Source organism: Ammospiza nelsoni, chromosome 1 (assembly GCF_027579445.1).
Source record: "Ammospiza nelsoni isolate bAmmNel1 chromosome 1, bAmmNel1.pri, whole genome shotgun sequence".
NCBI classification, from domain to species: domain Eukaryota; kingdom Metazoa; phylum Chordata; class Aves; order Passeriformes; family Passerellidae; genus Ammospiza; species Ammospiza nelsoni.
The window spans coordinates 99,224,935-99,249,724 of record NC_080633.1 but is presented as its reverse complement, the minus strand read 5'-3'; the positions used below and the strand labels follow the sequence as shown (position 1 = coordinate 99,249,724).

Genomic DNA, 24,790 nt, shown 5'->3' with positions numbered 1-24,790 from the left:
TGAGAGGAAAAAGGAGATGTTCAGCATTTGGAGAAAATGCTGAATAGAGATGAAACCTTAATTGGGAAAGAAACTCCCTGTGTCTGGAACTTTCTGGCTGATGTCAGATTCCCTGTTTCTTTTATTATTCATAATTGATCTCAGTTCTACATTTGCCATTCCTAAGGAAGAATAAGTAGGGTGTTACTGCTTTTAATATATTCATACACTAGCAAATTTTCTTGGATAATGCTGTCTTCAGCTTTACCTGTGATCAATAAAGACTTTGGGCTCTGAAATCTTTGCTATTGCACTGCCAGGAGAGTAAAGAGGACGATGACTCAACTACGTCTAACTTTTAGAAAATTATGTTAGAATTCAAATTTTACTGAAAACTGGGGAAAGGAAGGGAGAAATCATAGTTAAGAAAATAGAAAAGAAATTAAACATTTGGGTTTTTTTCAGTTTTTACCAATGGCCCAGTACTTCCAGTTTTTGAGTCAAGGGTCCATCGTTGTTACTTAACCAACCCCTCTGTAAAAGGAAGCAAAGTCATTTTTCTTACTTGTACTTACCTAGGAATATTAATATGCAAGCCAAAGCAGCAACTAAAGCCTCTGTGCTGAGACCCAAGGAATACATGAAAGCTCCGTATCGGCAGTAGAAGGTGTTAACTTCCGTGTCACAGTCGCAGACAGTGACAGTGAGAGTATTTGTGCTCGTCAGTGGTGGGGTTCCATTATCCTGAATTAAGATTGGCAAGTAGAAAAAAAACTGCTCTTGCCTGCTGAAGCCACTTTTTCCTGTGAAAATTCCAGCTGTGTTATCTAGAGGATAAATTATAATGATGATACGCATTTATGTATCTTGTAACCACAACAATAATATTTAATGCTGTCTGACCTATTTAAAAGCAATCGTACTCTGCAAAGCTACACATTAACAAAAGTTAAAAACATAAAAGTAGGCACTGACATTTGGTGCATATTTTGTCAATTGTGAATAAATTGTATTTAGTTTTGATATATGTACTCCAGGGGCAATCATAAAATTTGACTGAGGAGCTCTGGTTTTAATGTTCAGAGCTAAAGAAGTTAACATCTTTTTCTCTGCCAGTACCTGGCACCTGCTCAGACTAATTAATTGGTTCTTAAAATGGTTCCATGTATCCAGCTGCTTCCAAGCCAGAAGCTCACCGATAAAATACAGACAGTTTGTCAATCAAAAAGGTTAAAAAGTGTTTCTAGCAGCACATAGTGAAAACAGGTGGCAAGGGAAAGAAGGAAAAGCAAGAAAAAAGTCCACTAAAATGGTCTTTTATTTATTTCCCTGGCACAAAAACTGGAGTTAGCTGGACTTCTACTGCCTAAAATAGCAAAACTATTTAGATGCTTCCACTTTGCTTTGTATTTAAGTATGAGTGTTTAGAAATCTGTTTTGTAAAAAACACAGTAAACAGCTTAAATTGATGTCCTGCTGCATATCAGCTAGAGTAAGTTACTTAGATTGCTGCAAAACAAAATAGTCCTGTCTACATACATGTATAATAAAAAGAAGAAAAAAAAGAATCTGGAAATATTTCCATGTCAGAATTTTTTCTCATGGCAGAGTGAAAGACTGCACGTGCGTATCTGGAGTAGGGAAAAACTTGTATTAGAGATGTATTTGCACAATACATCTATACAAACAGTCTCCTGAATTTAACTCCCTCACATGTAAGTTGTTCTAGGTTTCTATCATAGTTCAGAAAGTAACTCTGAGATAAAATACTAAAGATCTACAGTCTTTTTTTCTCTTCCTTAGGGCTATCACAATTCAACCAGCCATTTCTGTTGGATGTGGCAGAAAGAGGCAGGATGATATCTTATTGCATCATATTTCAAAAAGTTTTGTTTTCCCCATTAGTAGCCATCAAAAGGAACTGAATGGGTTGCTTTGTCTGAGGGTCAGCTTGGGTTTTGGGCAGAAAGAGGAAAGGTGGGAAAGGCTCATGGCTTGTGCACAATTTGACCTTAATATAATGACTTATCTCTTCCTGGAAGGGAGTGAGAGATGAAGATGGGAACTGAAATTCTTATTGATACATTGACTAACTTTGAAGATAATTGCAAAGTAGTTTGCCATTTAATGTATTTGGAGCTCCCCAAAACTCGTTTCCATTGATTTGTTCCCTTGGCCAGAGCATTCAAATAATTACCATGGTCAGTAAGAACGATGTGTACTTTAGCTTAGTCCAACAAAGCTTTATTTTGTAGTCTCAGCAGACTCACATTCCATTCCTAGTTATCTGTGTTTATAATGTTGGCCTTGCTGAATTAATGAAATTACAATCTTCTTATATCAATCTTCTCTTTCTAATGGTCTTATTTCTCAGGCAAATAATTTTAACAGGAAAGTTGGAAATGACCACCATATTCAGCATTAAGAAAATAATTTTTAAGAAATATCAGTGTATGTTTCATCTCAGCTGTTTTGTCTTTCCCTGAAATAAAACTGCCTTTTGCTGTTTACATAAGTCACTTGAAAAGGAAAATACACTCTGATGCTATTAGATTATTGTTTTGAGGTGGACTTCAGAACCTATTTAATTTTTATGACAAAAATTTGTATTTAAACGGAAAATTTTAAGAAATTAAGAACCTGTTGGAAGCATGCATCTTCCATAGGAGGGTCTTAAAAAGCTGCATGACTGACACTACCTTGATTGTCTTTGACAGTAAAATGTGAGCTGTTTGAGTCCTCCTGAGCCAATGAGAAATAAAAATGGTGACCTTCTGCAGAGTCATCTTGATCCACTGCGCTGATGCTTTGAATTAGCTGGAAAAAATAAGAGAACAAAGTTGTTTAAGAGTAAAAGATTTTCCTTGTCCTTTAAAGCAATAGAAAGGATATAACAGGTATGTTAAAATTAAACTATTGATGTTGAGGATATGATCCACGAATCTGTATTTCGTGCATAATATGCAAATATTCACCAAACACCCAAATAGGCTTATTGAGACTTATATTCTGCAAGTACTCTGCATTAGGTTTTCATCCATTTGAGACAGGTAGGCATTAAAACGTTGAGAAAATGTAAAATGCTTTCCAGATCTAATGACCAGGAGCAAATGAAGTCTCCATAAATCGTAAAAAAAAATATATATAGAATGTTTTGTTCTTTTTTTTTTTAATCCAAGTGAAGAGTATATCATTCTGCATTTGAAGAAATCTTTCTATGCAAAACCCATTCCTTTTGAGTCCACAAACACATGGACATCATTCAACTGGTATATTGTGGCTCCAGTATGTTACATGCATTGACAAGTTCACATGCTGAATTGTTGATTCTGGATATTATAACAGATTGATTATGGAATTTTTTGGCTGCTTTTTCTCAAGAAAACAAAATAGCCTTCATTTAGAAATCTGTCAAACCAGACAGTCATTGCAAGATAAAATAAAAAATAACAGCATTCAAAAGAATGTTTTTCATCTCTGTATATAAACAACCACATAGTAAACATAATTAGCAGTATTTCTTTTTAAAAAGTCTATATTTGTTATATTTATCAGTAAATATTTAATTATCTGCATATATTAGTGAACATCCTTGCTGATCAGGAGGAAAGCAAACTGCTGGAAGTTGGCCAATTTTCAGAAAAGAGAGGGTCAAATTTGAACTTTGGCTCAATTTTATCAGTTATGTCATGTTCTGTATGTCTTTGAACACAAGAACTTGAACCCTCACCTTTTCTCAAAGCACAGATCACCTGAATGATACAATCAGGGCTTTGAGTCAGTGGAAGTGGCTACTGCTGGTCTCCATCTGTGCCTTTGACAACTCTTTTCTGGATAGATCCTTTTTTAAAGATCTAGAACTTCATCACACATTCTTTTTCTTTTCAAGCAGGCCAAGTTTGGTGAAATCATCACAGCAAAGTGCAAAATGTGGCTTACACACCAAAAGCTTTGTATTCTTAACACTGTTCCCTCTTCATATGTGAAATTTATTTCAATCTATATTTTCTCTCTATTGAAACATGAGCACCCTTGAGGTTTTTAGTTTGTGTTTGTTGCGTTTTTTTGGGTTTTTTTTCATTGCCAGGAATAGAGGAATCACTTTTCAGTGATGTCATGGTGTATGAGGGAGAGGGATTCTCGAGGGACTTTTTTTCTTTGCTCAGAACTAACAAAATACCTGAGGTGATGCAAATACAGCTAGAAAAACGCAGGTCAAGAAATCAATGAGGATAAACTGACAGCTAACATTTCCTTGACTACCACAGGCATCATTTTTATAAGAAAATGTATTTCCCCGAGTAAGCTCAACATGAACAGAAATAGGGCACAAAGTTTAATATCCAGTCTAAACTGCAAAGAAGGACACATTTTATAATATTTTGCCATCTACCTCAAAAAACTATGAGAGGCCATACTAGCTTTTCTTGAAAATTTGTGGGTTACATGTCACAGATGAAGATAAATCTTGGTATGAATGTACATACGCCTGTCCTTAAAATTCAGGGTCTATTAAGATATACTAACTATGCAGAATAAAATAATGATCTGCAAAGACATCTTGGCCACATTTACTTTGTTTTATTTTAAACCAAACTGTTTTGGTTTTAGTTCAGTTACTTGATAGAGAAAAATTACCTACCTACAAACTAAAAAAAAAGTGATTTTCATTCAACCAGGTATTACCAATATCTTTTGAAAACATATCTTTTAGAGTATACAATGTGTGAAGATCATAAAATTACAGCAGTTGTGAATTAGATACTGTTTTGCTATTTCATTATTGACTTCCATATTGTACATATGGAATGTATTTGGCTCTGCACATTTAATCTATATCTGATTCAATCAATAAAATTCTAAGGAGAATGTGGCTAACTGAAAAAAACCAAAACTACCTTCCCTTGCTTTGATCTGTGCTGTCCCATTCTGCATAAGATTCCTGTGGTTGTTCTAGCTATAAATATAGACACTTATAGATACATATATAGATATATGCCTTTAAGGATTCACCGTAGCAGCAGGGGAAGATTTGGAATGTGAGGACAGGGCAAATCCTTATTGTTTACTTCTTGCTGTAGCTCTTCTACTAAGATTCAACAAAGCCATGTTAGTCTATAAAATATGCAGAGAGCAATAAATGCCTCTGATTTTACTGACTGGGAAGGAAAAATCACTCAGAGTGAAATAAATTCCTTATTTTTTTTTCCGATTTCCTAGGTTTTTGTACATCTGACCTAGGAGATCCTAGCTGTGTACCAGGGGGACTGGCATCACATTCTCAAAAACTGCAATTACTGCTTGTGTGTTAAGGCTTACACACCTCCTATATTTTAGTGTATAAATAAAGAAATTACAGTGGATGAATTGCTGCTTTTGCAAGGTTATGTCAGTTGTTGTGTTGACATGGCTGAAATTTATTTGCTTTAAAATTCTTATTTCAAGTCTCATGAATATAGAAGCTTTAAAGATCCAGAGGTTCATTTTAAAAATGGATATTTCTTTAAAACAGAGATTAACTCACATGATTCTTTTTGAAAAACTAATTTAAATTTCTAATGGCTTTTGAGGACTTAAAGAACGCAGTGAAATATTTCAGTGCACTAGCAGAGAAGAAATCTTTAACAAGATAAGCAACCAGAAGCACAGATGGGAAACAGGAACATGCTCATTTTACGCCTAAATGGAGGTGAAGGTTTAGAATCTGAACATTGGACAAAATTCCCCTGTGAGGACTTGTGGTAACTGTAAATGGCAACAACGGGGGAATACAAGGCATGGTAAATCAGTTGTGAGTAATCTATCTGAACAAAAATTCCCACCCTGGCAAACTGAAAAAGGAAGAAATTCCTTATACACATTGATAAAACTTAATTGCAAATTTATTTCCTGAACTCCAAATGGTATTTATTGGAATTATGGAGAGGTCCAAAAGGAAAGGTCAAATCTACTTTGTTGCAGTCCTTTCTGCTTCTATTGGCTTTCAACCAAGATACATTTAAGGCATAAATTATCTATCTGAACAACAGTACTCTTTAATTTTGATGCTACAGAACTCTGAATGTAGAATTTTGAGTCCTTTATGTGTTAGTCTTACCAATTCCATTAGAGAAATGAAGGGAAGTAGAAACATTTACCACCTCTCTCTTTCCCCTTCAGTTTCTTTGTTTTGTTTTCTACAAAACATCCTTCGATAGGAGTTCTGCTGTGGATTATAATATGTAGGAGACCTAATCACCCATTTTTTTAGAGAGTACAGAACTGATTTTGTTTAAATTGGCAGAAGTCTTATAAGCAGAAAGATATTTCTCAGTCTCATAAAATTTACTGATCATCAGAGTTTAGAGCAGGTAAAAGATTAAAGTGTTGATAACTGCTTCTCTTTTGAAAAGCAAATTGGCACAGTATTCAAATTATTTATCTGGGTCTACTGTAAATGTTTCTGGTCAACTATAAATAAAATTGTGTACTTATCTGCAAAGACTTAACAAAGCTCATGCTGTGACACTGAGGTGCTTTTTTTATGTTTGTTCACATATGCTAATAAAATTCTCTCACCTGTGTCATTTTGCTAAGAGATAATGTCATGGAATCATGGTCCACATAAAACAGAAAAAGGAATTTTCCATGGGTCACTGTGCCCCCTGTTTCAAAACATCACATGTTACACTCAGTGCATCTGCAGGTATGGCTCAGTGTAAGAGCCTGTTTTATTATACATTGCTTTCACAGCTTCATCATGTTTTTACACTCTAAAGGATGCATTCATTGTTGAGGGGCTTTTTAACTTTTTATTTTCTTATCATTACTGCTCAGATGCTTTTTGTAAATGTTGAAGAAAACATGCAATATGAAATAATAAACAGTCAACTCTCACTTTCATTTCTCTGCTAGTAAAAACAATTTTGCATCATGATTTGCTAGAAAGGATTTGTTTTAGCAAACTACTCATTTTTAGCATTAATCATATGCTCATAGAATTTGTTTAAAGATTTCCTCTCTTTTCTTCTGTCAACATTTCATTATGTAGAGAAGTAATAGGAAACAAGTACTTTTCACTTACACTGTAACTGATTATTATTTTATTATGTGCCAAGTACTGAGTAAATAAATTTGGTTTTTTTTCTTATCTCTGACTCAAAGTTCCTGCATACTCAATCACATTTTTGAATCTAATAAAAATTGCTATGCAAGCTTTAATATCAAAATCACTCCAAATTAAAGGAACTCAGAATTACTAGAATAAATACGCATTAAAGATGATAGATTAATTCAGAATATAGGTAGTTCAGTATAGTTTATCTTAAGCTGAAATCAGCTTTCCCTCTGATAGGAAGAAAGATCAATATTCACAAAAGGGCTGAAATTACCATGCATAGGTACATTATGGATGGCCAGCTTGCTCACATATAATATAAGTATTTTGATACAGTCTACATCAATCTTTCAAGCTGCCTCATCTAGATGAGTTAATTTATTAATAACTTGGAAATTAGGCTTTTTTTTTGAGATTCATTTTTGATGAGATGTCTCTAGTGTTACCTTTGGGGTGGATTTGGTCATCTTGGTGTTTTGACTATTTGTAAAGCATATTTCCTTGGAAGTTCAAAGGTTTGTACTAAATTTACACACCCCTAAATGGTAAATATAAACAATTAATAGAACATTGTAGTCATAATTTACTGTGTTTACATGCAGTTATAAAGTCAAAAAGTCTAATCAAAAGGTAATCAGAGGTTTGAATGCCTTAATAATACTCTTCTATTTTATCTGAAGATAACTATAGCTGTAGTGGAACAGAAGACTATTTAACAGTGCAACTTTCATGTTCAATTCATTTGGAAAACAGCTCATGGAATGGTGGTGGTGCAGTGAAAGTGTTTTTCAACATTTTAAAGAAAACTTGAGTTGTGGTGTAGTATACAGCTGACTTCTGTATTATAGGACAGTACTAAACGATAACATTAAATGGATAGTGAAAATTCCATTCAAGATGTCTAATAAACATGATGAATGCATTCAGTATGATGCCAAAACCACCTATCTATCTTCTTTATATCCATTTTTATTGTCAAATTTGGATTATAGTCCCACAGACTGAAATCTAATCCTTTTGTTTGAATGACTTTTGGAGGCTAAGCTAAACATAGCTGCAATTCACACAAAAACACCATGCATGGGCTTGAAGGTCAGCACTTAGTCAATAAAAGCAGACCAAGATTTTTGATAGTCTTTCAGAAAATCCAAAACTTCAAAGCAAGCTCTCTCATCTAGACTGAAGTTATTATTAACAGTGTATGAGTCTGGATAATTAGAAAAACAATTACTTTTACTCATAGTGTGTTTTATATTCTATATCACAAATCAGTATACTTTTAGGCTACGTAAAAATAACTTAATTGTAACCTCACTCTACATTACTTTTATAGCTAACCAGGCTGACACTAGATTGAATTAAACAATTAAACATTCATTTATTAGTGGTATCTTTTCCTCCGCAGTGCCTTTCCTTCATTTTCCCCTAAACACTGTAAACTCATGCAAATATATTTTGGAATGTCCCATGAAATGAGACACGGCTCAGATCAAGGAAAGAAGTGAATTGCAGAAGTGCAGAACATCTCTGAAAACATCTCTCAGCACATTGATTCCAGCTAAAAGGCTAGACAGGTGTGATAGTGTAGCTACACAATCTTTAATCTGAACTTAACATGTAAGCAGATTCCATAGCTACTTGAAATTGATTGCAGAAATATTGTTAAGATAAAAAGGTATGTAATATCCTGGATAAGTCATTTAATTGCTTAAGCTAATTCTTCTGAAATGTAAATTTTATTTTTCATTGGACAACCAGGCCATCTATAAAATCACATTTGAATCTTTTGGTTTCTTGTTGAGAAACAAAAAAAAAATTTGTGAGTAAAAAATAAGAAAAAAAGTTAACACCAAAGAAGATACATCAGCTAACAATCCTGTTTTAATCTTAAACACTGAATAAAATATCATAACTTTGACTGTGATAATTATGCATTTCAGTAGCATTTTCCTGTTGTTCTTCCTAAGATAACTTGTTAATGAGAAAATTATTTATCATTACTGCTGCAGTCTCAACAGGCTAAACTAAAGATGCCTGTGATTCTCCAAAGCCTATAACAATGAAAATAAAAAATTAACATTATGCTTCTCTGTAGGGTGAGAAAAATATCACATTCAACCCTCATTCATATATTGCAATGTCAAAGAATTATTCGGTGTACTATAGTTAAAGAATTTATTAGTGTTGCTAACACTGCTATTCTTTGCAGAACAGTTTTATCCAGTGATTCTCAATATATTTAATATATATATGTAATTGATATTTAAAAGTAGCTATTGATAGGTTAGCATACAGATATTATTTATCAGTAGGTGACTATGGAATACTAAAAACCTTGAGAAATTATTCACGTGGGTTTTTATCTTGGAGGCAAGTCTAAAACATGGATAACAAATATCCATGTTATAAACATCCATATTTAATTAACGGTGTCTTGAAGCCAAGGAGCATGAAATGCAGTTGATTTAATGCCTGCACTTTTATCTGTCAAAGAGATACCCCAAGACCAATAGAAATGGCTTACTCCAAATACCTCCTAAACAGAGGTAGCCTTTGCAGACAGGAAGATTTCCAAATGCAGAACAAACAAAGTAGTTTCTGATAGAGAAATGTATAAATGGATGCAAAAGGCCATAAAGAGATCATTTGAGAAACAGGAAAAGCCTTATTTAACCACAGAGTAATTGAGGTCAAAATAAACCAAAATGGCATAAAAAGAGAGATTGTTTGACTGAGAAACTAACACAACAAAACGTTTGAACAGAACCATCACATATATCCTAAAAGTCTTTTTTTTTAATGCTCAAATAATGCTTTAGAGTGGTGGAAAAACATATAGATGATTTTCCTCTTATAGACCTTTTTTTGTTTGGTTGGGTATTTTTCGATGTTGTTGTTTATGTCATATATTTTTCTTTTTAAAAGATCCAAACTGACCAACCAAAAAAAAAAAAAAGCCTACCCCAAAAAATTTTTTTTTAATATCCTGGATTTTTTAATCTTTTTTTTTTACAGGAGGAAAATGGAAAGACAGTAGTGTAACTGGGAATTGAGGTAGCTGACTGATGATACCCCATTCGTGTGGATATCAAGTAGGAAATGGGAAATAACCTCCTGGGAAGGATGTTAAATATAACAATAAGTTAAGCTGCCAGCTAGGGAAGGTGTTGTGAGGGCAATGTCTTAAACATTTTAAGACTTGTGCTGAACTAGTCAGGATTTGAATTCAGTTCACAGTAAAAGATTTCTATCTGAAGGACACAATGGATCTGGTTTGAAATTGGTCTAGGCCTGGTTCTCATGTTGTTGCTTAAGTTACCAGCCACAGGTTTTTCAACTGTGCCCCTAACATGAAACAAATTTGTGTCCTATATTTTTTCAGAAGTTTCTGCCTGTACTTTATTACTTTTTTTAAAATACAAACAAGACATACAGATTTTCTTTTAAAGGGGGAAAAAATACACACCACTGTACAGAAATTTAAATTTTGTATTATGCATATATCAACAGAACTAACTTTGGAAATAGAAAAAATGCAGTCTGTACTCACAGAACTGAAAGAATCAATGCTAAACATCTCAGAACAAATCTTCATTGTAGTGAGAAAAATGATGGGTAACTACTTCATGCTCACCTGTCCAGAAACTGCATTTTCACAAACAAATGTTTCATAATTTTTAGGGAATTCTGGTGCATTATCATTAACATCAAGAACTTGAACATACACGTTTGCTTCCGAAATTTTTTCAGGATTTCCTAATGGTTGAAAAAAGACAGAAATGAAAAAAAAAAATTATGAATAATCTTCTACGTATTTTAAAGTAATATAAAGATTAGAAAACTTTGGATTTGTTTATGCTTTTCTTTACCCAATCAGAAGCTGATTTAAATGTAAAAAAATAAAACATGATCAGTAAAAAATAAATAATTTCTTGTTGATTTAGAAAAATTTACTGTACAAGCCATATGTAAGGTTATGTGGTGGGAAAGTGTCGACTTTTCTAAGGGTATCTGGTGCTTTTCCAGTTAAATAGGAGTTAATAAGACATAGAGGAAGCCATGAACAACATACTGGATCAAAAACCTGTGGGACAAGTGATAAAGAGAGGGGATGATGAGGACGTAACCTGGTCAGGTATACTAATTGATGTGGGCACCTGAAGTGGTGTGAGAATGTTTTTTCCATCAGATCAGTGGTCTTGACAATTGAGAAACCAGTGGAGAAAAAGGGGAAAACAGATGCAAAACCAAGAGACAGACCTGACAAAATGAACACAGAGACTATGGCAAGGAACAAATCTAATGGTAATTGATTGGTTATCCAGAAAACACAGGACAACAATTCCGGCTAGATCAACTTGGACTTTGTAACTGGCAAGACTTTAAATGAGAGGTACCCCAGATCTGAGAAAATGGGGACTCTATGGAGATTTATGGACCCATGAGATCCATGAAGAGAGGAACAAAGAGCGTTCAGCTAGAAAAGGGTATAGAAGGGGCTGGTTGTGTGCAAAACAGGGCCAGACAGTGCATTTGTCTGGCTTAGCCTTGCACCTTCTCACCAGTCTGTTCTATCAACTTACATCTTCTTAATAAACATTTTCTTAGCCATGTTTCTGCATAATCTCACTCTTTCTCTCTGCATATGTATGTGTGCTGCAAGGACTAAGTGGCAGCTACTGGTGTGACCTGCATATGTGTGAATGAAAATTGGTTCCAGATACTGGAGCAGGATGGGGGTCTGTGATGCCAGCTACTGACTCAGGAGCACAGGGGAAAATTGTCTGTGCCCTCCTCAGACTAGGTGTGTGTGGGGCTCATGTATGTTTTTACTGACAAACTTTAAACTGGACTGAACAATGGTTAGGGATCCTTGGGTCCAGGAAAAGTGCTTGGGAGGTTCACACTTAGGGAGGACTTGGAAATCTGGGGTGCATGAGGGATTAGTATGTGAGTTCTGTGGGTTTCAAGTAAGCATCAGGTGTGCACTGGCTGGTGAGTTGGAGACCTTTGAATTAGATAAGAGGACTTGGGATTCAGGAAGGGGTGTTGGGCAAACAGATGGTATGAAGGGATCCATGAGTGTGTGTGTGCTTGTGAATCTGGAGAGTGCTGTGCATGTGTGTATATGTCTGCATTAGTGATCTTCTGCCTTCCCAGAAGAAGAGGGGAGCGGGCTGCCTGTGCTTGTAGACAGGGGGAGTCCTGTATGTAGGTGCTGCTGAAGGCAAAGCCTTGTCTGTGTCAATCTGAGTGACTGACTGCTACTGGCTGAGCCTGGAAACAGGTCAGCAGCATTCCTGACCTGGGCCTGCTGGTCGACAGCAGCTCAACATGAGCCAACTTGTGCCCAGCTGGACAAAGCTTGGCTGAGGGAGCTGGGGTTGTTTAACCTGCAGAAGAGGAGGCTCAGGGGAGACCTTATCACTCTCTGCAATTGCCCAAAAGGAGGTTGCAAGGAGCTGGGGGGTTGATCTGTTTTCCCAAGTAAAAAGTGATGAGTGGCCACAAGATGCACCAGTGGAAGTTTAGATTGCATATTAGGAAAATGTTCTTCTTGGAAAAGGTTGTCTAGCATTGCAATAGGATGCCCTAGTTGTTGAGCCACCATCCTTGAAGGTATCTATAGTGCCAGATACAGATCATGCATCAGGCACATGGTTTAGTGGTGGGCTTAGCAGTGCTGGGCTCATGGTTGGATTCAATGACCTTATCTGTTCCTTCCAAATCAAACTACTCATTAACTCTTTGATTCTATATTGGATACCTCTTGGAAGTCCTTTACCTATCAGCATATTGAATCCTGACTTACACAGCATAGCTTTAAGAAATATCTGCTTCTCTACAGTGAAAGTTATTATTATTCTTATAGGCAAAAAGTTCCTCTGCCATAGCAGTGCTCACGTTAACTTGGATGTGTTGTTGGGTAATGAAGATGGTTTTCCAGTGATTAAAGTAACCTTAAAATATTCCAGGAATACTGAACATTTTTCAGCCTAAATGTCTGTGAAGACATTAGTCACCTATATCTAAACCAGGACTGCATCAATAATTATAGTTAAAATATGTCTCATGTTAAGTGCTAGTGTCACTGCGTCTGACGTGTCCAGAAGTTCTTAAGGCATTGATTTAAATTAGTCAAATGGATCTTTAAGAAAAAAGCTAAATGTACTTCTCTCTGCCTCTTTTCAAACTACATGAGTTTGGTTGGTTCTTACATTACTTTGTTAATGCATAATACACTAGGTGCTTTGAGCAAACATTTGTTTTCTTGGATGCTATGGAATCTATGCTGATAGCTTTGAGTCTTTTGCAAAAGGAAATAGCAGGAAAAGCAAGTACCACAGAGATAAAGGCAAAGATGCCCAGCAGTTTCACATTTCTGTTCCTCCTGTGAAGTCATTACAGCTGTGCTAATTTACCAAACATTGTGATCTGTCAGACTCATTTCAAAAAATATTTCTTTGTGGGATGACATTTCTCCTGTTGAATCAAATGTCCATATAATACAATAGGCAATGAAATAGTGCTCAGCTTCTTCTAGATAAACATAAAAAGTAGCATACATTCCTTTTAGAAATAATATAAAGAGTGTAGGAGTTACCTTAATTCTTTTACCAAAGTCACAACTGGATGTATAGGGCGGAGATTTGACTACATTGTCTTTCAAAGGAGAGCTTTTTAATCTTTAACAGAAGGCAGGGAATGCCTTTGGTGGCTTTGGTTGTATAGAAAATGAAACAGGAAGGACCCAGCTAGTTTTGCCTATTCTTACCTTGCTTGTTTGTAGCATTCATGGGTACTATATTGGCTTTAAAGCCTACCCTTTGCTTACACAAAACATTTAGATAGCACGTTGTTGGAATCACGTCTGTATTCTTTCAAGAAAAGGTTGCAGGTTTTTTGTTTTTTGTTTGTTTTTTTTTGGGGGGGGGAGGTGGGCAGGAGTGATTTTGTAATAGCCTTGTTTCTAATTCTTCAATATATTTGGGTTGTACCACCATGGCTGCCTTGATGGGTTTTTTTTTTTCCTTAGTATAGGGTTAAATGACAAAGGAAGACCATTTCTCTCATTTCTGTATCTATGGAAGTTTTTAACAATATGAAAATTTTTAATTTTTCTGAAATCACAGCTGTTTTGTTTTAGGAGGGAACAGCATATTGCAAAGCCACTCTTGAAATCAGTGTCTGGTGAATATTTAATTATAGTTATTACAGTTTTGATGAAGCAGAGTTACTCCATTAGTTGCATTTTGAAAAGAAGGTAGGCAACATGTATTCAGCTAATGCACCCATATCGTACAATATCTAAATATCTCCCAACTAGCAGAAAATTTTTTGTTACAATCTCTACAAGAGAGATCAGGACTTGAAAAACAAGGATAAAGACAAGAGGATGTCAAGTGCAACAAGCTGGAACAATGTGAAAATTAAGATAACACCTCAATTGCTAGGGATCTGTATTATTAACTTGAAAATAAAAGCAATGACCATCTCTATATACAAAACACAATTCTGTATTTGCAGGGGATTAAAGAAAGCTTACATTGACATGAGCCAAGTAAACATAAACCTGTAATGATAACAATAATACTTGCACTACTACCAACAATAAATGCTATCTTCATAATTCATGTTTTTATAGCATGACTATCATTTATGCTAAGGTAAATTTCTTTACTTCCTAAAAGAAATGAACCTAAATAGTTTTTTAAGAAAGGACTACTCCAAAAAGTTAAAAGCTTATCAACAAAAATATATATGTGATCAAGGCAGGGTGACATTTAATTTTAAATTTATATTATCCATACTGAAATTGTCACAGAACATCAGTCCTGTATCCAAGTCTGGAGACCCCCCTGAAAGGACACCTGCAAGACTCAGCAGTAAAATGACGTTTGTCTGTTGTGAGTTAATTTTGTTGGGACTGACAGTATTAAGTACAACTGATCACAAAATCATAGATAATTGAGGTTGGAAAAGACTTCTCAGTTAATTGTCAAAATGTCAACCTAACTCTGCCATGTTCACTACTAAACCATGACCCCAGGTTGAGGTATCCCATGAATTCTCCTCCCTTGGTCAATCCTCAAGCCCTCAGCCCTGGAAACATTAACTACTTATCATAGAGTCATCCCACCCAAAGAGAAACACAGTCTCCCCCAGGGTGTCACAACTTCCTTGGCTTTCTCCTTCCCCTGTCACTGGCTTGGTACCCCTGGTGGTCACCCCCCCCACCCCTGGTGGCCAGGCCCCTCTGCCCACCCCTCAGCTCTGCCCCCACCCCTTCCCTTTATACGCTGCGTGATCCCCATGGTTGATCCTCTTTTCCCGGGTTTGTCCTTTGGTAGCAGTGTTACTCTGCTGGAATAAAACCTTGCAAAAGAGCCTTTCTTGCCTCTATCGCTGAGCCCGCTGTGGTGAGTGTTGAGTGGAGGTTTGACTGCACTGCCTGAATGCTAACTCAGCTTGCCTTTTGGCAGGAGAGGCTTGCTGGGGACAAGAGATGGCAGCGGCGCCCAGCACTTTAACACCCACATTTTTACCAGGTATCACATCCACAGGTTTTTTGAACACTTCCAGGGAAGGTGATTCATTTACTTCCCTGGGAAGCTTATTCCAATGCTAGACAACCCTATTGCAGAAAAAAAAATCACTAGTATTGTTGTAGTGTGTTCTTAAGTTTCTCATTTTGCTCCCCTATTTTATGCATTGTTCCCCCCTGTTTTATATAAAATGGTTCTGTCCTCCCGAGTTTTCCCGCCACAAGCCCTTTGTCAGTTATGTTTCCACGGTCACCCCTGCTCCCCCCCCAGTTTGTCAGTCACCTAAGTTATGTAACTTCTCCTCCCCTATTTGTCCTTATAAGTAAACTTTTCCTCCTCCCTGGGCCCAGTCAATCACCCCCCACTCCTCCTAGTCTTTGAGAACCTTCTTCTCTCTGGGGGTTGTGGTTGGCTGTGTTCCCGGGGCCCCTCCTTTATTTTGTATTTATTGGTTGCTTTTGTATGTCAGTTAGGTTATGTACCTCCCCATACCTTTCCCTATTGGCTAGCTGGGCATCCCTCCCTTCTCCACCCCTTCCCTTTAAAACCTTGCTTCACCCTTTGCTCCTGGCCATTTGCTGGTTGGTGCATACCCTCTGTTGCTGCCTACCTGCCATCAATAACCCAACTTCCACCCCCAGAAAGTGGTCGCTCCTTTCCTCGTCTCATCAGCGTGCAAATCCGGCCCGCGATCCAGCCCAGCCCGAGGCCAAGACGCCAAGGGGGGCTGGCCTTTGCTGCAGCAGAGGCGTCGGCCTTTCACCTCCTGCTAGCCGGACCTTTGGCCACATACGCCCTCGCGCATAGTATCTAATTAAACTTCCCCTGGTACAGCTTGAGGTCCTTTCCTCTTGCCATCTTACTTGTTACATGACAGAGGAGACTGACCCCTACTTCCCTGCAGCTTTCTTCCAAGTACTTCCCTCCCAGCCTCCTTTTCTCCAATCCAAACAACCCCAACTCCCTGAGCTGCTTCTCACAGGACTTGTGTTCCAAATCCTTCACTCTCTCTGTTTGCTCTCCTGGATATGCTCCAGGACCTTCTGGCCACTCTGCTCCCGGCCTGCAGTGCCACGCAGGGTGACCCAAGTGCAGGACCTGGAACTTGTTGGATTTCATACAAGTGGCCTTGGTCCATCAATCCAGCCTGCCCACATCTCTCTGCAGAGCTTTTATACCCTTCAACAGAAGAACGTCCCACAGCCCAGCTTGGTGCCATAGGTAAGCTGACTGAGAGTGCACTCAGTCCAATCATCCAGAGCGTTGATAAAACATATTGAACAGAACTGACCCCGGTACTGAGCTTAGGGAAAACCAGTACTGATTGACTGTCAATTGGATAGTAATGATTTAAAGATTTCTTCCTCTCAGGCAGGATTAGAATGCCATAGCTTCATCTTTGAACTCGGTGAAAGTTTCTTCAAACCAAGTAAAAACTTATGAAAGGAAACTTGATTTTTCTTGAGCTTTAGGCATAAAGGGGAGAGTCAAAAGTTTGCAAGTTCTCCCTGTTCACATTTAAGTTCCAGCAACTTAACATTAGGCCCTCTTTTTGAATAATTTTAAAACATGCTCCCTCAATGGCATGAGAATAGGATGATCCACATCACAGGTCCAGAATAACAGTCAAGCGTCTCTCACTAATCTCTCATCCCTGCAATTGTTGCAATGGACTCAAAAGTCTTGTCTAGTGTATGAATGTCAGGGCATAACAGGCTCCTGGGGCCTGTTGTAACACAGTTTTAACACTTGACTAAGGTACAATGAACATCTCATTTGGATGAACTCTAATGACATTTTGATTGTGCTTCGGTGGAGCCACAATGTCATCCACCAAATGTCTCATGCACACAGTACATATAACTATATTTCAAGGAATAATATACTGCTAGTTCCTGATAAAAATCCTTTCAGGTGTGCCCAGACCAAGATGACCTAACTTCAGATCTTTTGAACATATCATTATAGACAGTGACCTTATCATCATTAAAGAAATAAAGAATAAGAATTCAAACATAATGGGGTCTCTATTTCTCTAAAATAAATTTCATTACCATGAAAATCTCAATTTCTTTTGCTGCAGGAGGCAGTTAATAATTTGTAACATTTGGTTCTCTCCTGTTTTATTGTTTAACTAAACAAAAAAGTCTAGGCCAAAGTTGTCCTGCTGTGTTTCCATAGAGCCGTTCATGACATGCCAGAGATCAAATTTGCTAACACCTGTCATCTGCCCAACAACATGAGAATGAAATTCATGCTTAAAATCTCACAGAGAGGCTGAAAAGCAAGATAGTACCATTAATTCCTAAATACAAGTTAAAGATGTTAAAGACTTCAATGAAAATTGAAATTGACTATCTTATAGTAGACTTCCAGCAGTAATGTTCTACAGGGAAGTCCCCATTTTGGCAACATTGAAGTTGAATAATGTATGTTTAAAGTGGTCATAGCAATAAATGACATTTAACTGAGATTCAGGAGTAAAGAACAGGTGCTAAGAGTATTTGGCAAAATAGGTCTGATCTATTGATTTTACTCTAGTTTCATACTGTTTTTCTCCTTCCTGAGGATGAATGGGAATACTTTTTAAATAATATCCCAGTAATCTTGTTAAGCTGCCTTATAAATGAGGAGCTATTAAATTTCTAGTGCTGTCCCAGATTCAGGGGAAACAGATCACCAAAAACACAAACAGAGGTAATTTGCATTTGACTTTCAAACAAAATTGACAGGTGAAATCTATATAAAGGGGGCTTCAAGGCTCTAATTGTCCCTGAATAGACGTCTAGATGATTTAGGCCTTAACATTCAGAATTAATTTGAGCCACAGGTTTCTGACTGGTGTTAAATTAGACTCTGGCTAATTTCACACTAGTCAAAAATCTGGTGTGAAATTAACCAGGGTCTAATTTAACATAAGATCTTGCACTGCAGGAGCAATTCTTAGGCTTCAGTGTAACTTGAAAGCATTACACTCTCGATCCTACTACAATTTCTTTTTTCATAAGGTCATCTTTTATGAAAAAGCACAGAACCTTGGAGCTCAAATACATTCCACTTCTATTTATCTAATCATTTTAATAATGCTCCTTAGTGCAGCAAGCAACAGTAATATAATCACAAAGAAGAATATATTCTCCACTTAAAAGAAGGCACATACAGAGGATAATTACAGTTCACAGTGTAAGAACCCCAGCGTTCCTTACAATTCTTACTCACTTGTTTCTGTGGCTGTAACAGTTATGTTGTGCCAAGAAGCTCTCTCTCGGTCCAGAGGTTCAGTGGCAATGATTGCTCCACTGTGTTCATTGATGCTGAATAGTCTCTTTAAATCACTGCTGTGGACAATGGAGTACCTGCACCAAAAAAAGGAAAGACATTCTGTAGTACCGAAAAGTTCCATCAGAGGCAACGATATAGAAAGCTATTGTCAGCTAAGGAAACAGAGCTGTGCATATATGCATATAAATGTGTGCTGCTTCAATCGGAAATCATGAAAAATGTACATGTATAAACATTTAAAATTCAGTTCTGCCACGATCAAAGCTCTTCTTTATATAAAACTAAATACATCTCAGATCTATATTAATATGAACTGAATCTGAAATGCATTATTCATTCTTACTTCTAAGTCAGTCTCCCAGCAGGTGAATGACTTCATTGAAAAGAAACAGCAAAATTGCCACTTGTGAAATGAATAACACCAACATCTAAGTGGAGGTATAATAGCAAATCTATTTTATCATTGCTGACATGCTCTGATGCCAAGGGAAGGGGCACTATAAAGACAGACGACTATTTGTAATGAGGTGACACTAAGGCAGAGTACAAAATCCTACTGCAGGAGATTGCCGAAAAGACTCATTGCTCCTGAGTCTTTGCCAAAAAGGGTCTGGATGCTGTGGATATGTGGATGTGTACATGTGCACATACATAAACGCATGCCACTCAAGCTGTTAAAGTCTAACTGCTTGTCGCAGGACAAAGATGAACTAAAAGAGCAACCAAAGATATTGCAATTGAAATGACAACCAAAGATAATGCAAAATATATTTACTGCTGTTAAAATGGTCTACAAAGCAAAAGACCATATGATGCAGTTGCTAAATAAAGTCTATTTTACGGAAATAAAACCTGTTTGAATAATTGAAAGATTTTTTCCACTCCAATTTGGAATGCCCACATGCAACTTCTCCTTTTTATTGTACCTTTAATTCTGCTTGACAAAGCCTTTCTGTAAATGACTCTCTAGTTTGTTATTTATAGCTACATTTTGTCTCTTTTAAAAATCAGTAAGAAGATAAATTGAAGAACCAGCACAATACTATAAGTGAAAGCTCTTATAATTTGAACAAAATTTTGAATACTTATAAACTTCTATTTGAGGTAATTATCATTTTTCTGACATAGTTATTTTGTTTGGGCATTTTTTGGTAATCTGACTCTTGATAAAAAATTTTCAGAAAAACTTTATTAGGTATTTTTTATTTTTTATTACTAACATAGTGAGGTTTTGTTGCACATCTTTTTAAATTTGTTTGTTTGAAACCTGGAGTCCACAAACCAACAGAAGTTGTTTTCTAAATTATAAGTACTGCCGTCATTTATGATAGGAATGGTTTCAAAATCAGATTCATTTTCTTGGCACTTAGTTCAAAAATATATATTTTTATTAGAAATTATATACTCTATTAAAAACTCATTGATGCAATACCTGTATCACTGTTTCAGAGCTATGTGGACATATTCAGTTTGAAGCCAGTTCCTCCAGAACACTTCTGACTAAGAAGTTATAGATCTGTGTTAATGTTTAATTGTTCCACAGAAGATATTGAAGTCAGCTAACCAAACCACTAAATGAGCCCTTTTAGAGGAGGCGACAAAAAAAAAAAACTATGTACTTTTTTTTCTTTTCAAATTTAATCTATTATTAGTCTAATAAATAACAGTAAATTAGTGGAAAATCATAACAAATCACCACCTACAGCTCTGAAGCTGTAGCATAATATATATGTGTTTCTCCTATTAGAAACCTACACACCATAAATTATTTTGTGTCTCAACCATTTGTCACTGTATCCTGCTTCTTCCAAATTGCATAGTACATAGTGATGTCAGGCAATTCAAGAAGCTATTTTAGTTATAAATCCCATGGTAAAGATAATTACCTGGTTTCTCCCTTAAGAGACAGCAAAATTATTTATCATGGATAGTATAAAAAGAAGAATCTGCTGTTGTTGGGTTGAGTGGCTAGGTGTCAGTTGGCTTATGGTGAGAAATTGTTTTGGGTACTTTTGCATAACTTTTTTTTTTCTTAGGTGTTTGTTGTAGATTTGGGATTTTCCTGTCTCTTTTGTTTGATACTGTTATTGTTACCATTATCGTTATCGTTATCCTTATCCTTATCCTTATCAATAAAATAATAATTAACCACTGTCTTTATTTGAATTTATTTTATTTATGAGTTTTCACAACTTTACGCATTCTCTTTTTCATCCCAGTGGCTGTAGGAGTGAGCAAGTGCCTTTGTGGTCCTTACCTGCCAATGTGAGTTAAACCATGACAATAGCAATAACCTTGGCTATCACAATAAAAGCACGGCTAACTGTAATTGAGAGCTATGGTAAGGAACAGAAATATCCTTTTGAAATACCAACTACATTTCCCTGACATCACTATGTACTATGCAATTTAGACAAAGCAGGATACAGTGACAAATTGTTCACATTTTAAGACAGGTACCTGACTGGACTCTCATCATCATCTGGATCTCTGGCAGTTACAGCCCCAACCAGTGCGCCCCTCATAGCTCCTTCAACAATCTCCATCACATAGTTGTCCAAGGTGAAAACTGGAGGTTCATCAGCATCTTCCACATTGATTTTGACAATGGTTGTGTCTTCAAATGGTCCTTCTTTCAAAAACCGCTCATCAATGTATCGATTCACAGCTTTTACTTGAATACTGTATCTCCTTTTGCTCTCATAATCCACTCTCTGTTAAGAAAGAAAGTGAGATTTGGAATATTTCTTTCTTCATATTTAAATTAAATATAGTTCAATAAATGGTGTGAGATTAAAGACAAACTAGCTCTATACTTCTTTTAAGATTGTTTAAAAAAAGGGTTACTACTAGAAGTTAATTCTAAGGTTTCCTTTTTATGTTAAAAACACTTTCAAATTCAAATGTGCTTGTTTGCTTTCACATTTCACACTGGCTTTAATGCTGCAGTTAAGCAACACTGTAAAAAAGAATTCCCATAGAATATCATCCCTAATGATACATAATTTCATTAAAATTTTAGATAGTCTTTATCTTCTGAATTAAATAAATAAATAAATAAATAAATAAATAATCTACTAAATAAATGGCTTCCCAAACTAAAAAATCCCACAAAACAAACAAACAAAAACTTTTACACTTAAAGCATTCAGTTCTTCAGGGGCCTACATTTCAATAGGCCGTTGAACTCTATCTTCATTTCAGATGATACCTGAGATGACTGAGAAATCTTTCTGAGTGATTCCAAAATAAATTACACAGTATCAAATAATACTAATTTTTTTAATTCATAAACTTGTCTTTTTTGATTGTATTTAGTAGCTTTTTGAAACTATGTCCCAACAAAAAATCCACTATCTAATATATTAATAAATTCTTGTGTCAGTTAACAGGAGACATTGGAAATGAGGTGAGATTGCTTGCAATTTATTGATAAATATTTTACAGGCAATGCACAGAAGAGGTAGAACATTTTCTCACAACGGGATACACTATGTGGCACAGTTAGGGATAACATTAAGATATTCTGGCTGTCGCTATTATATTTAGCAGTAATAGGAATGAGTCAAAAATGTCAACAGAAAGAAAAGCATTTTTCTTTTTTATCCCTTGTAATATTCCAATCAAACCACAAAGCCTAAATACAAAGAATAAGAGAATCCAAAGCAGTAGAACTTTCTTGCACATCCAGCTTGCTTGAGGATTTTCTTTCAATTATTAGAGATTTTTTAAAAAGTTTCTGAGATCTTACCTTTTTTAGTAAGACAATTCCTTCTTGAGTCTCTTCATTAGTAATGATGTTAAAAACATCTGGGCTATCTGCTTCAATGAAATAGTCCATGGCTGCGTTGTCCCCAATGTCTCTGTCTTCTGCAAAGACTTTGCCTACGGTGGTGCCCACGGGAGCCTCTTCAGAGACACTCATGTAGTAGAGTCCTAAAGAAACAAAATCTGGCAAAGTTTAGTGATCTGCCATGGTTAATAGTGCTGTAGCTTGAGGTTCTCAGAGAGCTGGGGAAAGTCCCAGCTTCCTCAGGAGCAATTGATGTGATCTGGCATTGTATAGATTTTGGGTGCAGGGCAGGACAATCTTTTCCCTTGGGAGCCCTTTGCTCTCAGGCCTACTTTATCAATGTATAGAGCTAAGGACTAAAATAAAACAGCTCATGGTTTTAAACTGAAGGAGGGAAGGTTTAGATTAGATATAAGAAAAATGTTTTTTTCTCTGAGGGTGATGAAAACCAACACAGGTTGCCTAGAGACAAGGTGAATGTTCCATTCCTGAAAAATTCTAGGTCACTTTGAATGCAGGTCTGAGCATCCCTGCCCAAGGAGGGTTGGACTAGATGACATTTAAAGATCCATTCCAACACAATCTTCTCTATGGTTCTTTGACTGAACATGGTGAAAAACAGCCAAGGACAGCACTTCCCAACAGTGCAGTTTTTTCCTGGTAGCCCAATGAGCAGCTCCCACATCTGCTACAAACTACCTGGACAGAGAGGTTCACATCATTTGCCAAAAACTCTCTAGCATGTGTCAGAAAAAAAAAAGGAAAAAAAAAGAAGCGAGGAAAAGAAGAAAGAAGGGGAGTGAAAATGATGCTAAATATCCTGTTTTCCAGATTTTAGGCTGAGGCTGTGCAAAATATAGGGAGCAGTTTAATGATTTGTCTCAAGAGTCTATTAGTAAGTAAAATCAGCAGAGTTGAGATTTTTGAAATGATAGATTTTATTTTCCTCTTGGTTTTTGAGCTTTTGTGAGGACTTTGGGGTTTTTTTCCCACTATTTTATTTTTTTACAGCTGTATGCTAAAGTGAAAGCACAGCCCTGTTCTAAAAAGACCAACCTGCAAACCTAACAGAGATACAGTGGATCTAAATTTCCTCAAGACTTCCATTACTGTAATTAGTCTCTACTCACGCTGCTGAAATTCAGGTGGGTTGTCATTGATGTCAGAGAGATTGATGGTTACTGTGGCTGTTGCAGAAAATGCTCCTGGTTGCCCAACCATATCTTTGGCTTGAATGATGACCAAATACTGATCTTTTGTTTCTCTGTCCATTTCGGAAGCCATTCTAATGACCCCTAAAAATAGAAAAAATAATACAATGGCATATAAGTCTCATTTTTTTCTCAACATCTGACATGGGTTTATAGTATAATATGCATATAACATGTATCACTGCAGCCAGTTATGAATTTTCCTTCTAAACTGTGCATAGAACAACTGTTCTTATAGTGGGTATTAGTAGTCCTCATGGTAGCAAGTACAACGTGTGTCAAACCCATTCTGTTTATTTAGAGTTCTGGGTAGCAGAATACTCCATGTATTTCCTCTAACATATAGAGACATGTCTATTATTCAGAAATTAGGTTTTTAGAGGGATGTCACGTATCTGTCGTTTCTCAACATACAGATAGAAATATCACATGATGTGCCATAGAGGTGTTGATTCAGAAGTGTTCCTAGATCAATTTATAAAGTGTGATGTTCAGTATCTAACTCTTAACAAGATAAATTTTTAATAAAATTTGGATTTGCTAGAGAGGAAGAATTTCATCTTCCTATGAGAAAGAAAAGTTGATTTTTTTGAGCTCTGGGAACTATGCAGAGATGTAAGAGTGTAGAGTGGTGTCAGCTGATCTTCGTTAAAATCAAGAAAGACAATTTTGCTTGCATCCATTTTATGAGTTTATGAGGGTACAAATTTGCTTGTAGTACCTGTCTTCGGCTCCACTGAGAAATAAGGCTGTCCCTCAACAAGACTGTAAAGCAGACGAGCACCATTCCCATAAGAAGGATCATCAGCATCTGTAGCTGTTACCTGTGTCACCGAAGTACCTCAAGGAAAAATAAAATAGATTGTTTGTTTTCTTCTTGTAT

The 24,790-nt window shown here is 36.3% G+C and overlaps 1 protein-coding gene across 1 annotated transcript in view; it reads right to left on the bottom strand.

Moving 5' to 3' along the window:
* Positions 1 to 24,790, bottom strand: part of CDH19 (cadherin 19) — a 120,861-nt gene that overhangs the window by 3,240 nt on the left and 92,831 nt on the right. Inside the window, exons 4-11 of the mRNA XM_059481603.1 lie at positions 24,629 to 24,748; positions 23,827 to 23,991; positions 22,655 to 22,839; positions 21,364 to 21,617; positions 18,841 to 18,977; positions 10,710 to 10,831; positions 2,679 to 2,796; positions 555 to 806 (exon numbers count right to left, since the gene is read on the bottom strand). Of these exons, the coding sequence (XP_059337586.1) occupies positions 555 to 806; positions 2,679 to 2,796; positions 10,710 to 10,831; positions 18,841 to 18,977; positions 21,364 to 21,617; positions 22,655 to 22,839; positions 23,827 to 23,991; positions 24,629 to 24,748 (1,353 nt within the window). The remainder of the gene's footprint in view (positions 1 to 554; positions 807 to 2,678; positions 2,797 to 10,709; positions 10,832 to 18,840; positions 18,978 to 21,363; positions 21,618 to 22,654; positions 22,840 to 23,826; positions 23,992 to 24,628; positions 24,749 to 24,790) is intronic.